General features: G+C 37.8%; 1 protein-coding gene across 5 annotated transcripts in view; it reads left to right on the forward strand.

The window, feature by feature from the left end:
• Positions 1–14,366, forward strand: part of spag9b (sperm associated antigen 9b) — a 96,408-nt gene that overhangs the window by 57,695 nt on the left and 24,347 nt on the right. For 3 of the 5 annotated variants that reach the window (XM_084134602.1, XM_084134603.1, XM_084134604.1), the window contains exons 6-14: positions 3,288–3,350; positions 4,917–5,094; positions 6,564–6,663; positions 6,815–6,936; positions 9,811–9,868; positions 11,161–11,313; positions 11,402–11,453; positions 12,567–12,697; positions 13,542–13,598. In XM_084134602.1, coding sequence (XP_083990728.1) covers positions 3,288–3,350; positions 4,917–5,094; positions 6,564–6,663; positions 6,815–6,936; positions 9,811–9,868; positions 11,161–11,313; positions 11,402–11,453; positions 12,567–12,697; positions 13,542–13,598 — 914 coding nt within the window. The remainder of the gene's footprint in view (positions 1–3,287; positions 3,351–4,916; positions 5,095–6,563; positions 6,664–6,814; positions 6,937–9,810; positions 9,869–11,160; positions 11,314–11,401; positions 11,454–12,566; positions 12,698–13,541; positions 13,599–14,366) is intronic. The other 2 variants (XM_084134605.1, XM_084134606.1) reach the window with 1 other exon arrangement.

Here is a 14,366-nt window from a genome sequence, read left to right on the forward strand (position 1 = left end):
TGTTGTCTTTCATATTTCGCCTGACTGTAACGTTGTTTTCATGAAATATTAGGGCATATTGTTAATTTGCAGTTTAATACGTTGCTTATACAAATAGCCTACATTTTATTTCAACATATTTCAGTCGATTTTTACTCATCTCAGTATAGCAATACAGTTTGCTAAAACATCATCATTCATTCACACACGCGATTTAAATTTAACTTCTGGCAAAGATGAAGTTGACGATAGGCTTTTGACTCGCGATCTTCGCAGTAGGCTAGTGAACGAAATCCAGGAAATTTGTTAATGAAAAAATTATTAAAATTAAGATACAATTGATACAAAACGAAATTCGTTTTCAAGAAAGGATTTGTACTTTCTGTTTTGAGGTCTCTGTGAAAGTTTGAAAGTCTTGTAGTGCTTTTTTTAGAGCGCTCGCGTCCATAATGGAGAACTGCCACGTAATATTGTTTTTTGCCAGCTGTGGTAAACAGCGCGCATCTATGCCGTTCATTCATTCATAAACAGAAACCCGAGAAGGAAAAACTTACTAGTATTCCTCAGCTCGTATTCCTCGTATTCCTCATTCCTCACAGCGCTGCGAGACCGTGTAAACAAGTAATGTTCTGAATAAACTTGTGTTTTGGTTTTCTCGAGCTGATGGGGGCGTTCACAGGTTTGCGTGGATTACCTCAGCTATTTGCGTTTGAATAGCGCGCGCTCTCCGTGGGCGGAGTCACATTACATTTGAATTAGCTCTAATGAGGTCGACTGGAATCGCTCTCTTTTAATACAGATTTCACAAGATGAGAATATTTGTTTTTTATATAAATTACTTCATTCAAAAGAAGAGAATTCAAGCTTCATGCCTGTGTGTCTGTATGCCTGTTTGACTGAGTATTCACTGAGTTATTGCTCATTTTCGGACGCGTTTCAGAATGGACTTCACTGGCAGAGAGAAGGCAGAACTCGCTTCGTGTTTATTTTTCTTTATTTGGCAAAAAGCACAACACTTTGTTTTTATTGTGAGTATACACAAAAATAATACACATTTAACAGAATCGATTGATGTATGAAACTTGTTTTGTAAAATCAAAGTCAAAAGAGTATTTGGGGTCTCAATTCAACTCATAAGGAAAAAAGCGAGCAGATCACGCCGGCGTGATTGTCGACCTCTGAGGGTTAATAAAACATCTCATTATCAGAAGAGCTTGAGGGCAACGGCCGCTGTGTAGACACAATAACAAACCCCAAACATTTTCACTCATGCATCTTCTGATATACTTCGTCAATAGAGAAAGACATACTGAGCATGTAATGATAACACACTAATATTAAGGCAAAAAAAAGGCTCAATGAGATTGAGAACACACCTATGTATATAATTCACTGCAGTTTCCAGCTGAAATAAACACTAGAGGCAGTAAAACATCTACACAGATGATGATTACAGGGGCAGATTGACACGGTTGCTTCAGCAAATGTCAGGTTTGCTTTTGTAAACACTATTGATCAGGTTTAGTGTCTGTCCTGCATTATTAATCTAGAGATGCACCGATATGAACGTTTTGGATGATGCTGTTAACCGATAATTATTTGTATTTGAAAACCGATAACCGATATATTGGTCGATAAATCTAAATCCAAATTTTTATATAATTTTTGAGAGCCTGATTACAAAAACGAAAGTCTCATTATGTTCCAATCACACAATTATAATGATGTTCTCATGATAATTTTATGTAGCCGATATGACAGACTTGCGCTGCTCATGTTGCACTTTACTGTATTTTCCTTTTTGAAGTGATTCCAATCATATTTAAAGCAAATTAATACCATCATGTTGAACAGTGGCATCTGAAGTGTCTTAGCTGAAGGAGATAATACATTATTTATCAGCTTTAATACTTCATATCAGACAAATGTTACTATTGGACCGATAACTATAACATTAAAAATGATCATATGTCGGCCGATACCGATATGGTGGCTGATATATCGTGCATCCCTAGTTCAAGCAACTTAATCATTTTACATAAATGCCCATTTTTCTAATGAAGCCTGAGTTGATATTAAGGCATCAAAAAGGCAAATAAATATGGTCTTTAAAGTCCACATGAAATAAAATGTTAATAATATCTGGTCTTATTGTGCATGGTTCATAGTTTTGTTATTGTAAGGGAGACAATGTCTTTCATAAAATGTAATAGTCGATCCTCGGCCTCAGAACTCAACTTTTTTGAGTTCAGAAATGCATCGTATTATGTGAATTAAAATGGGTTCCCATTGTCATCTCATGTTCATGTCAAACAACTGTCATAAAAATGTTGGGAGCTTGGGAGCACAGACTTAAGTTTGGTCTTATTTTAAAAGAAGACCTTTTGTAGATTATTGTTGAAGTAAAAAAAGTTTAAAAAGTAAAAAAAAAAAAAAAAAAACATAATAGAAAGCTGTAGAGGTTTAAAGGGACAGTTCACCCAAAAATGAACATTAGACCATGATTTACTCACCCTCATCCTAGGTGTATATGACATCCTTCTTTCAGACGAACACAATCAGAGTTATATTAAAAAGTGTCCTGGCTCTTCCAAGCTTTATAATGGCAGTGAATGGGCACCTTTCAGAAGGCCTTTATAGATGCACTTTTATGATGGACAGATGCACTTTTATGGACTTCAAAAAGGTGCCCATTCACTGCCATTATAAAGCTTGGAAGAGCCAGGACACTTTTTAATATAACTCTGATTGTGTTCGTCTGAAAGAAGAATGTCATATACATCTAGGATGAGGGTGAGTAAATCATGGGCTAATGTTCATTTTTGGGTGAACTATCCCTTTAAGTTCACGAAAATGATTTATGAACATTATTTTATATAAAATATATATTTTAATGAAACATGTTGAACTCTAAAACTGCTAGAATCGAGCCAGAAATGTATGCAGTCGGCATTAACACAGGCAAAATGATCAACAAAACAAAACTGAAAAAGACAAAAGTGTCCATAAGGATGCACACGGGTGAAGTTCAATCTGGCTTTTGCACCATAAAAACACACAAAGTACAAATCCCCTTAATAAACTCTCCGTCACGCATTGATCGACACAGACTATGTGTAATCCTGGCCTACATTTCATTTTACCGTAGTTACAGCTTAATCTGGATGTGATGAGCTGGCTCCTGATGCTTTTTGGGGAAGAACCGTCATGTTTTTCTCTTTATATAATGGCAATGCAGTTCCCATCAGCCACCTGGCCGAATAAAGTGCCACCATTGATGTGTTTACTGTGCGTTTCTCTCTGGGCAGTTGGAGGCGGACGGTAAGAGTTCACAGGACAGTTTGGAAACCCAGTGGACCGACTCCAGTAAGGTAGCCGTCCGATAGTCCTGCCGTAATCTTCACGGCAGCCGCAGCGTAGTGTGTGTAGTGTGTGTAGTGTGTGTAGTGTGTGTAGTGTGTGTAGTGTGTGTAGTGTGTGGCTTGTCTCCACATCCATGACTGTTTTTGTGTGGAGAGTGAAGTGTTTCTTTGCATTCATAGTCCACAAGCTGCTGCCTGCAACCATCTATTAACATATAAACCATATAAACATAACAACAAGTTACATATAAACATAACATCTGTTAGGATGCATCATATACACCGCTCATGTGGACTCACACATGATGTCAGTATCCCTGGTGAAGTTTCAGATGCGGTTGCATTCAGCATCTGTGTGGTTGATGTTATCGCTTGTAATGTATCCTAAGGAATATTCCTGGTTAATTCCAACGTCTAACTTCTAAAAATGAATAGGATTTTTATGGTGCTTATGTTTCATTTTTGAAGCTTTTTTTAAATCTCTATTCATTGTATTGAAAAAAATTAACAGTGAATTCTGGTAAACGATAACCTGGAATATTTCTTTAATTTTGTATGTTAATTATTATGGCACCAAATCGTGTGTTTTTTTGTTTGTTTTTTGTATGTCAGTGTTTTTTCTTCACTTTTTTCTCAATTACTGAACATTCAGTCATTATTTATGTGGTTAAAAGCTCAGTTGAATATACAAAATGGAGACTAAAAATGCATTACATCATATAACATAACCTAACATAATATAATAAAATAATCTTTCTAAATGAACGTGCATGCAGTGTGTTTGTCCTCTGTACGGTATCATGATGTGCTGATGACATTCTAGACTTGAATAATTGTGTTAATCTTCATGATTAATGTGGACAGTCCCGTTTAGCACATATGTGCAGTTGATGACTATTCCTTTATAAATGCCTACGATGACTCGATGTCTTATGCCGCTGGTAAAGCTTAATTTCACCTGGGTTTGTTTTCAGGAAAATTCCTCCCTCAGATATTAGACCTATTATTAATCGGTGTATATATCGGATAAGTTGCAGTGGAACACGTGCAAGAATAATAAGTGAATGAAATTCATTTGGAAACTTCAAACTTTAGACTTTTAATCACTCTTAAAACTAGATCTGATCAAGTGGCATTCACCAGATGTCGTATAGGTCATACAAGTCATGCTTTTTTGCTTAAAGGTGAAGAACCAACTTTATGCATGTTTTGTAAGATTTCTCTCTCTGTTAAACACATTTTATTGGACTGTCCTGGGTATAATACAAGTAGAATGCTCTTTTTCCATGAAGTTATTTCACTTAAGGACTTATTTAGTAAGATTATTCCTGAAAAGGTTTTGTTTTTTTTAATCATATGTTAATAAAAAATAAAAATAAATTAAAAATATTATACTTTTTTTTATTTTTTTTATTAACATATGATAAAAAATCCCAAACCTTTTCAGGCTTGTTTGTTTGCTTGGTTTTATTGTATTTATATGATATTTCTATTTTTGTAATTGCATTTTGGCCCTGAGAATAGCCTTAGATGCTGACATGGCATTAAATAAAACAATCTGTCTGTTGTTATCAGGATGAACTTTCTGGCGCTGGTCGGGGACGATCCAAACCCGAGTCTGATGTGCTCATGGTGTCGGTGGAGGAGGAGGCCGAGGGTTCGCACGGGAACACGGACTCGAGGAGCGCTAAACCAGACCGGCTGAAGAACATCAGCGCACAGGAGGCTCCGGCATCAGAGACGCCGTCCACAGGTGAAGCCAACGCGTACTCGAGACGGTGACGTGAGCTACACTGAAAGTCTTCCTTCCTATTGGTTGTCGCTCGCGAAAATCACTTCTCATTTGCATAATGTTGACATTTCTGTACTTTAGTCGCGTCTCGCGCCGCTTGACACGCCCACATTCTGTCGCCAGCGGTCTCATCGCTCTCGTTGCTCTGCAGTCGCGGGTCTCTCATGCGGAGACTGTCCTCATATTAATGCAGAATGATGCATTTAAAACTTAATGGCCAAACGGATCTTTATAAAAGTCCACATTGTTATTGCAGATGAAATATAACACGGATAACGTTAAATATTTTTTTTATCAGATTAGTCACTCAAACCTTTATCTGAACCTCTCGCCGTCGGTCGTGCATTTCCGCCATGTTTTGTAGTTTTTTAACACTTTTAACTCGTGTTTGTAGTTCTCATCCAAAGCGCAGTGGGTTGTGGGTAATATTAGCTGTTAAAGTGAGCACGGATCCACACTTCGAAAATCCGTTGGAAATAGTGGAACATCCGGGGACATCTGGCGTACTCTTTTCAGCATACTATGCTTTGGGACTCACTTATTCTAATCTCACACACTGTTTAGGATGGATAGTGGACGTTGAGACGCACTGTCACACACACACGTCAATCCTGTGGGCGGGGCAACCTGTCACTCACATGAGATCAGCCAATAGCAAACCACAACCATCCAATCAATTCCCCACGGGATTTTCATCAAAATCAAGCCCCGCCCACATTTGTTCTTGTTCCAGAAGCGTTTCACTCGGATATACGACACAATAGACAAGCGCAACTTCCATATCACGACGACTAAATCAATTTGAGGATTCCAGTTTAAAGTGAAAGTTTAAGAGTTCTACAGGCTTGTGGTTTCAGATCAGGTTACAATCAGTGAATATGCAAATTTATGCCCATAGATTTCTTATAATCTTCTGTTGATGTGTTGTAGATGGACGGTTGTAAGACGTTTATTTGATAACTTTTTCAAGTCCCCCTGTAGTCAATCTTTTATCCTTTAAAACTCATCTTCGATCACCAAAATGACAAAGTTTTTTCCTTAAAGATAAATTTCTTTATGCCTTGAAATATCTTGAATGTAACTCGACACCCTTGCCTCATTTAGTATACGTGGTTCTTTGAATATGCAAATGAGCCCCGCCTCCACTCACTCACTCAGCTCAGAGATCCACTGGTTGACGATCACACGTTGATCTGATTGGTTACAAGGTAGTTTGTGACGTCAGAAACACCAGCGATTTCAAAGCGTGTTTTTGAGACTGCCTTTCCAGGTTTTTCATGCGTTTTACCATCTATACTCTCATAAACGGGACTGTGCATCACGTTATAAACAAGCTGCATTTGATGAAGCTGCACCAAAAAAACTTTGTCTCATATGCATGATGAATTTAAGACCTTTAGAAAACACCTAACTGATATTTTTACACTCAGGAGCCGATCAAAGTGAGAACGCAGAGCGATCGGAGGTCCAGGCGATCATCGAGTCCACACCAGAACTGGACATGGACCTGAGCGGATGCAAAGGCTCCAGGTTCGTCAATGCTGATTCAATCATCCACTCACTGGACTTGCCTTATCACACCGAGCCTCAGGCCAAACACACTCTGGATTTCATCAGGACGTTATTAGATGAAGAAGCTTTCTGTGTCTTGTGTCCGTTCATCTTCTCTGTCTCTCTCCAGCACTCCCAGTAAAGGCATCGAGAACATGGCGTTCGACCGGAACACCGACTCGCTCTTCGAGGAGCTCTCGTCTGCAGGAAATGACCTCATAGGAGACGTGGATGAAGGTGCTGATCTGCTGGGTGAGTTTTCAGCCACAATAAATCACAGATGAAAATCAGTGTTATTTTAGTTGTAGTTTTTATTAATATTTTCAATTAGATTTGTATTTTTTTATATTCAAGTATAAATTATATTTTAAATAATTTATTTTAAATAATATAATTAAAAAAATATTTTACATTTTTCGATATTTTAGTTCAAGTTTTAGAATTTTTTGGGTGATTTTTTTTTTTTTTTTTTTTTTTTTTTTAAATCTTTTATCCTTTTTTAATTTATTTTTTTTTATCTCTGTTTTTATTTATTTTTTATTTTTTAAAGTATAATAAAAGTGAATGAGAACTGAGGCTGTCAAGCTCAAAATAACAGTAAAGCATCATAAAAGTGGTACAAATTGAAATAACATGCGGTAACTTACAGTAGCTTTGGATGAAGAAGAGCTTGTTTTTTTTTCCATCTGATTTGTGAATGAATTGAACCGGATCTTATTGATAAATTAGTTCTTACAATTGACCCTTCGCTAAGCCACGCCCGAAAACCGCCACAGGCCAATCGTGGCTTAGCAACCGTAACTAGGCGCGGGAGGTCTGGCAAGCTTTCGAGCGAGAGGGAAACATGCCGCGTTGTGCGTATGGATTGTGCAAATCTGATACCCGGTATCCTAAAAGTTTGGACGGGGTGGTGGATTTTGTTCCCTTCCCGAAACCTAAAACTCAAGGGGAGAAATGCCGGGCGTCATCTTCATTTATATAGCGCTTTTAACAATGTAGATGGTTCCAAAGCAGCTTTACATTGATAATAGGAAATTAAAAGTAAAGTGTTTTGGCTTTATAGCAGCTCTAGAATAAAGTTATTGTCCAGCTCGTGGATTAAACAGTGTGATTAAAGGCAAGACGGAGGCTCACTGACATAATTTAACGTTACTTAAAAATATATTTCAGCATTTTGTTAATCGACGGCCAAACTAGTAACGTTACCCCAATCCGATCGCAACTCTCCCAGTGTTAGAGTAAAAGTAAAAGGTAGTTAGTAAAAGGAGGGAACATCACGGGGCTTGCCGGAGATCTCCAAGGAAAAGTTTGGTATGCAAACTTAATCAGTTCATAACAGTAGTCACTATGTGACCCACGACGTGTGAGCAGTAACGTTAGCCTGGCGCACTACAAATATAAACGGGAGAATGTTATCATTGCAAAGTGGTCAGGCTAATGTCTTGTGTTTATTCCACGATACATATGGATAAGCTGTTTGATTTATAAATATTAGAATATTTTCACATTTCATTTACCCTGCTGGGCATGCACATAGCTGTTCCTCTATTTGTGTGTTTCCCATTTGAATGGTCAGCGTATGAGGCGGCTGCTGCTTGCGCTGAGACCAAACGTTTTAGACTTTAGCTTCAATTTTGATGAAATTATTCTCTAATCGTTTGCATATTATGTCGTGAATATAGCCCTCGAATGCATACTGCAGTCTTGCTCTCTCATATTTTCACCTGTCCGCTAAAAATGACTAATTATCTCCTTAGGAATGTCTGAAACCAGTGCATAGCCTACATACTGTAATAGACGTGCCAGGCGCAAAAGCTTGACAGGCGTAGCAACAGTAACTAAGGAGGGCGGGGCTTAGCGAAGGGTCAATTCACAGAGCCGGCCTGTATGATTAAATGACTCAAACTGATCCACTATTTGGCTGAGTGATCGTGTGACTAATATTACACTGCTTTTCTTTAAAAGCACATGATTCAAAGCTTCTTCTTTTGAGTTTCGTGATTCATGACTGTGTTTTTGAATATGTGTGTGTGTGTGACTGTTGTTCCTGCATCTTTTTCCTTTGTGTTATGTTCCTCTAGTAGTAAAGTGACATCAGTGACTTTTATTTATCATCTAATTTAAACCCATGGTTCTTCACTAACATTCACAGCCCATCTAATCATGTTGTCTTTCCTCCATGTCTGTGGCGCTTCATTTCTTTCCCCCAGACGAGTACTCTGGTGTGTATGTTTACACTGCTTTTATTCTCCAACACCAGATCCTCACCAGGTGCAATGCCACAACTTTACAGCAACAAGCAGCTCGTCTGTCCACACATTATCAAGATATTGTTGAGGATCATATCTGATGCATCAGGCTTGTATGGCTCATATAGTCTGATATAGTGAGAATATGGAGGAAAACGGAGCAGAAATATTAAATTTGCTGCAGATGCTGATATTTATATGGACATAAAGTGATGAAATTCTGATGCTTGTAATGTAAATCAATGAGATCTTTATAACAGTACAGCAGATACTGACATAAAATGCATATAAATATCAATATCTGCCAATAATGTCTTAGTAAGATGATAAATGCTTCGTTTTATGATCAAAGTCCTGTAGTTTTAAAACATATAATGCAATGCAATACAATGATGATTGAGAGATGAACACATAAACCTTCCTCAAAAGCCTGATGATCAAATATGAGACTCATCATATTTCTAAAAAATGATGTCTGGATAATCAAGTAAACCTGCTTCAGTCCAGTTGAAATATTACTAACAATATTAAAGTTATGTTTACTTGATAAAATCAGTGCAGATTTACATGGAATAAAGAGCTTTGGTTGCGTGTTGCTCCTGGTTAGGATACGGTGTTGGAACCTTTTATTAATTTGTATTTCGCTTGATTTTGTTTTGGTCATTCTCTGATCCTTTTTCTTGTTCTTTGGTTTGCATGCCAATTTTAGACCTTAATTTCTTTGGTAAGCATGATTTCATATCCTCTGGTGAAGTGTTCTGTCTCAGAAATGGTCAAATCAGCATATGTGGGGTTTTCAGAGATCTGTGCATGATTACCATATATATATATATATATATGTGTAAAATGAAATCTGTTTTATGTTGTTGTCATGCAGGTATGGGTCGTGAAGTCGAACATCTGATCCACGAGAACACTCAGCTACTGGAGACAAAGTACGTCATAATGTGGATTTAGTTTTCTGACTTACACCGGCTGAAAAACACCAAACAATCTGCGTTTAGTCTTCTACTGCCACCTGCTGTTTGACAGGAGTTACAGCAATCACTTCAACTGGACTCTAAAGTCTAAACGAGTCATATTTAAATCCTTTTATTACAACAAAAGGGTATGGTACTACATATTGCAATTTAAACAGCCATTAAGTAATCTTACAAATTAGCATTTTTAACATTTGCTTTCACAAGTACACAATTCTTGGTTCAGGTCAATCCACTGTGACTAAAAGTAATAAAGTCAGTTTAGTGGATGAGATGTTAATTTGGTCACTGCTTCAATCGATTCGGTAAGTCGTTAAACCAATTTGCATTAATAACTCATTCGTTTAAGACTGATTTGTGAGTCTTTGAATGATTCATTAAAAATAACTGGTTCATAACGGTCCGATATCACTGGATTTTTATTGTCTGTCTCATACAGTCGGTAAGAACAGAGCAATGGAAATGTTTAATGTCTCTGTAAAGAGGAACTATGATGTTTTTTTTCTTTAGTGTGTAATGTTGCTGTTTGAGCATGAAAAAGGTCTCCAAAGTCCCTCCAGTGGGAGTTATTCTCTATATCATTTATAAAATTAGTTATTTTCTTGCTGCATATGTTTGCAAAAAATGCATGTCAAGTGCTTTTGAGACTCTATGTCAGTGTTTCTGAACTCCTGAAACGCCTCCATTGTAGTCTTGAGTTTCTTCCGGGAACGAACACGTCACAATATTCCTCATTTAAATAATTAATGCGCATAATAAAGGGGCGGGGCCTGGTTGAGTTAGTCAGTAGTGTGTTAAACTGGCAGTTATGAAAAGGGGCGGGACATTTCCCAAACACATTCGAAGCGCTTGACCAATCACAACACACTGCTCTAGCCGACCAGTCAGAGCACAGTGTGCTTTTCAGAAGGAGGGGCTTCATAGAGACAGGAAGTAAACAGAGCGTTACTGACAGACTGGGAAGAGAGGAGCCGCAACAATGGAGAATATGAGGAGAATAATCAACATTCAAGCAGGAAAACCTGTTCTAGTAGAGCCTGAAACAACAGCAAGACTTTGTAAAAGGGCGTAATAGATCCTCTTTAATGTCTTTGTATTATTTCACAGTATGCCGTTTTTTTTTTTAATCTCAACACATTTAATTCAAACCGCAAACTCATAACTTATACTGTGGATTTGCCTGACATCGAGTTCTGTAATACATTGTGAAACACACACTGAAAGCGGCATTGCTGTGTCTTCTGCAGGAACGCTCTGAACGTGGTGAAGAATGATCTGATCGCCCGTGTGGACGAGCTGGTGTGTGAGAAAGACGTTCTTCAGGGAGAACTGGAGGTCCTGAGACACACCAAAGACAAACTGGAGGAGAGGAACAAAGAGCTGGAGGACGAGCTCAAACGGTTCGGCATTAAACACACCGACACACATCAGCATTCAGCCGGAGAGAAGCTCTTTCTGACCGGAGCTTTTGTGTTTTTGTCCAAACAGAGTCCGAGCTGAGATTGAGGAAGCCAAAGTGAAGACAAAAGAGGACGATGATGTAAGTCAACGTTAGAAATCTGTCTGGATTAGGATTGCAGATCTGTCAGACGACTCACGGTTCGATTCATTTTCAAGATGTCGAGGAAGTCGAAAACTATTCTAAATTGCAACTTATTTTCAAATGGAAACTAGAATTTCCTTTAAAATTAAAATCATCCTTGTTCAATTCCACTGGGACAAATTCCCAACACATTAAACGCATAAAATATGAACAGTATAAGTTAATTTACTTTTAACCTCAAAGTATTTTCTCATCAACTGAAACTCTGAGAATAGGATTCGATATTAATAACAATAGACAGAAAAAAATTGGGATACAGCTGCACTGTAAAACAAAAACTGAAAAGTTCATAAGTATATTAACTATTGTACTATACAGTTGTAAATTTACAATACTTTTTACTTAATTTCTTCTCTTGCAAGAGTTAAAACCTTACGCTTTATTATGTTATCATCAACTGAAACTCTGCTGTCTGAGATTGGGATTCTGTAGTAATAATAATAATAATAATATCTAATACAGAAATATATTATAATTGTAAAATACTGTAAAATACTTCTGACTTGATTTCTTCACTTGCAAGAGTGAAAACTGCAGGAAGACCTTTAACAGTAACAGGTTTACAAACACTGCTCATTACAAAGCCAGTGAAATGCTGTAATCGTTTGTCCACAGAAACTAAATTATGCAAATTATAAAATAGTGTATCTGGCGGACATTGTATTCCCAAAACAGCTTGTCTTTGCTCCTCTATTGTGTCGTATATCCGAGTGAAACGCTTCTGGAACAAGAACAAATGTGGGCGGGGCTTGATTGTGTCTGTTGGGAATTGATTGGATGGTGGTGGTTTGCTATTGGCTGATCTCATGTGAGTGACAGGTTGCCCCGCCCACATCATCAGAAAGGAGAAGAGATGCTACAAGAGGGATGGGAAGTTATTTTAGATTTACGATTACAAGGCACAATAATGATGTGCACAGATAAATCATGTATAATAGACACTTAATATGTCATGTATGATGTCAGTTTTGATTTCATGGTTTGTATGGTAAAACGCTCTCTCCAAAGATGAGTTTTTGCTGTGCTGAACACTAACTGTGTGTCCCTCAGAGCGACGTGCCGACGGCCCAGCGTAAGCGCTTCACTCGGGTGGAGATGGCTCGAGTCCTGATGGAGAGGAACCAGTATAAAGAGCGTCTGATGGAGTTGCAGGAGGCCGTCAGGTGGACCGAGATGATCCGGTCAGTCTCGCTCATCTCCAGTCAACACTCGGGTTGGGAATCGAAAATCTAGTCCAATTCTGGAATTGGATACTTTGTTAAAAAAATTGAATTTCGATTCCTCTTATCAATTCCTTTGTAAGCATTTCAATATGACTTTAAACAATTCAAGCGTGAGATGACTCGCCGCTATCTTATGTGCTGCACACACAGATTTTAATGTGATTTTAAACCATTCAAGCACTTCAGGCGTGTGTAACTATACTGGGCAACTCTTAAAGGGACAGCAGCCTAATATTCCTCTATAATAACACTAATCAAACAACAGGAGACAAAGAGAAAATTCACTCGTTCTTCACTGAATAACTTTTGTAACTATATTTGTAATGTATATATTATTTATAAACTGCAGTGTTATTTTACATTTGATTACAGTTTCTGTATCTGAACACCTGAAAATCTAAAACACTGTTTATTTCAATCGTATCTTTGTTCAGCTGTATCTATTTATTGCGATTGCTAATTTTTAATTTGTTGAGTGTTTACTTGTCTTTAATAATGCTTGACATTTATATTAGTTAGGCTAGTTGTTTTTCTATGGTGTTTTTAAACCACAGGCAAACGTTCCTTGTGTAAGTGTTCTTTAGCCTGTTGGTTTTTGCTCATGATATTCAGCTACAATTAAATGTTATGCAATAAGACTAAATGTGAATGATATCTAAGTTGTTGGGGGTTTTTTTTTTACCTTATTGGAATCGAAATCGATAAGAATCGGATACCCAACCCTAATCAACACACACTTCCAAACTGGTTTGCCTTTGCCTGGTTTGCATTGACTGAAGTGTGTTTTTGTTGTCCGATACAGAGCATCAAGAGAGAATCCAGCCTTGTCGGAGAAGAAAAAGTCCAGTATCTGGCAGTTGTAAGCAACAACTTCTCAGTTCTCCTCAAAGTGTGCTGTTATATTGGTTTTTGTGTGGTTTGGCGTTCAAACTATCTCATTTTATGTCCCCCTTTTATTTGTTTTCCTTCTAGGATGTAGGTAAATCTTAGAAAACCTAGTAAAACTTGCACTTGGTTTGATCCTTGAATCCAAAAATGTGTTCTTGGACCTGGGAATGGGGTTGTGTTTCAAGCTTTAACAGAAGCATAACAGGAATTTACAGCCAGACCGTTAGATTGCTGTAAACTTCACGGGACTAATGCTTGAGCGTTCATTACACTTACTTTTAAAGGGTTTGGCAGAAAGCTGCTTGTTTTCTTCTTTGAAATGCCGTTCTCAGGTCATCTCAGTCTACTTGGGGTTTTGCGTTTGGGGGCATTTAAGGTTTTGCATCTATTTTAAACCCATTCATTCTCCTCTTGTGTGCTCCTGTGTGTTCTCTGTGCTCCTGCTCGTGTTGTCCTGTGTGTTTGCAGAAGGTGTGTTGGGGACAGAGTGTGTTAGTCCGATATGTGTAGGTTTAGGATTTAGAGCTGCACGATTATTCGCTAAAACACCGCAATCTCAATGTCTATTCATTCCTATATGACTATGATTCTGCTCTGTCTATTAAAGGAGTAGTTCACTTCAGAAATTACTCTCCTCCACGTCATCCAAGATGTTCATGTCTTTCTTTCTTCGGTAGAAAAAGAAATGAAGGTTTTTGAGGAAAACATTCCAGGATTTTTCTCCATATAGTGACTCCAA

The sequence above is a fragment of the Abramis brama genome (assembly GCF_963993115.1).
Source record: "Abramis brama genome assembly, chromosome: 14".
Taxonomy (NCBI): Eukaryota; Metazoa; Chordata; class Actinopteri; order Cypriniformes; family Leuciscidae; genus Abramis; species Abramis brama.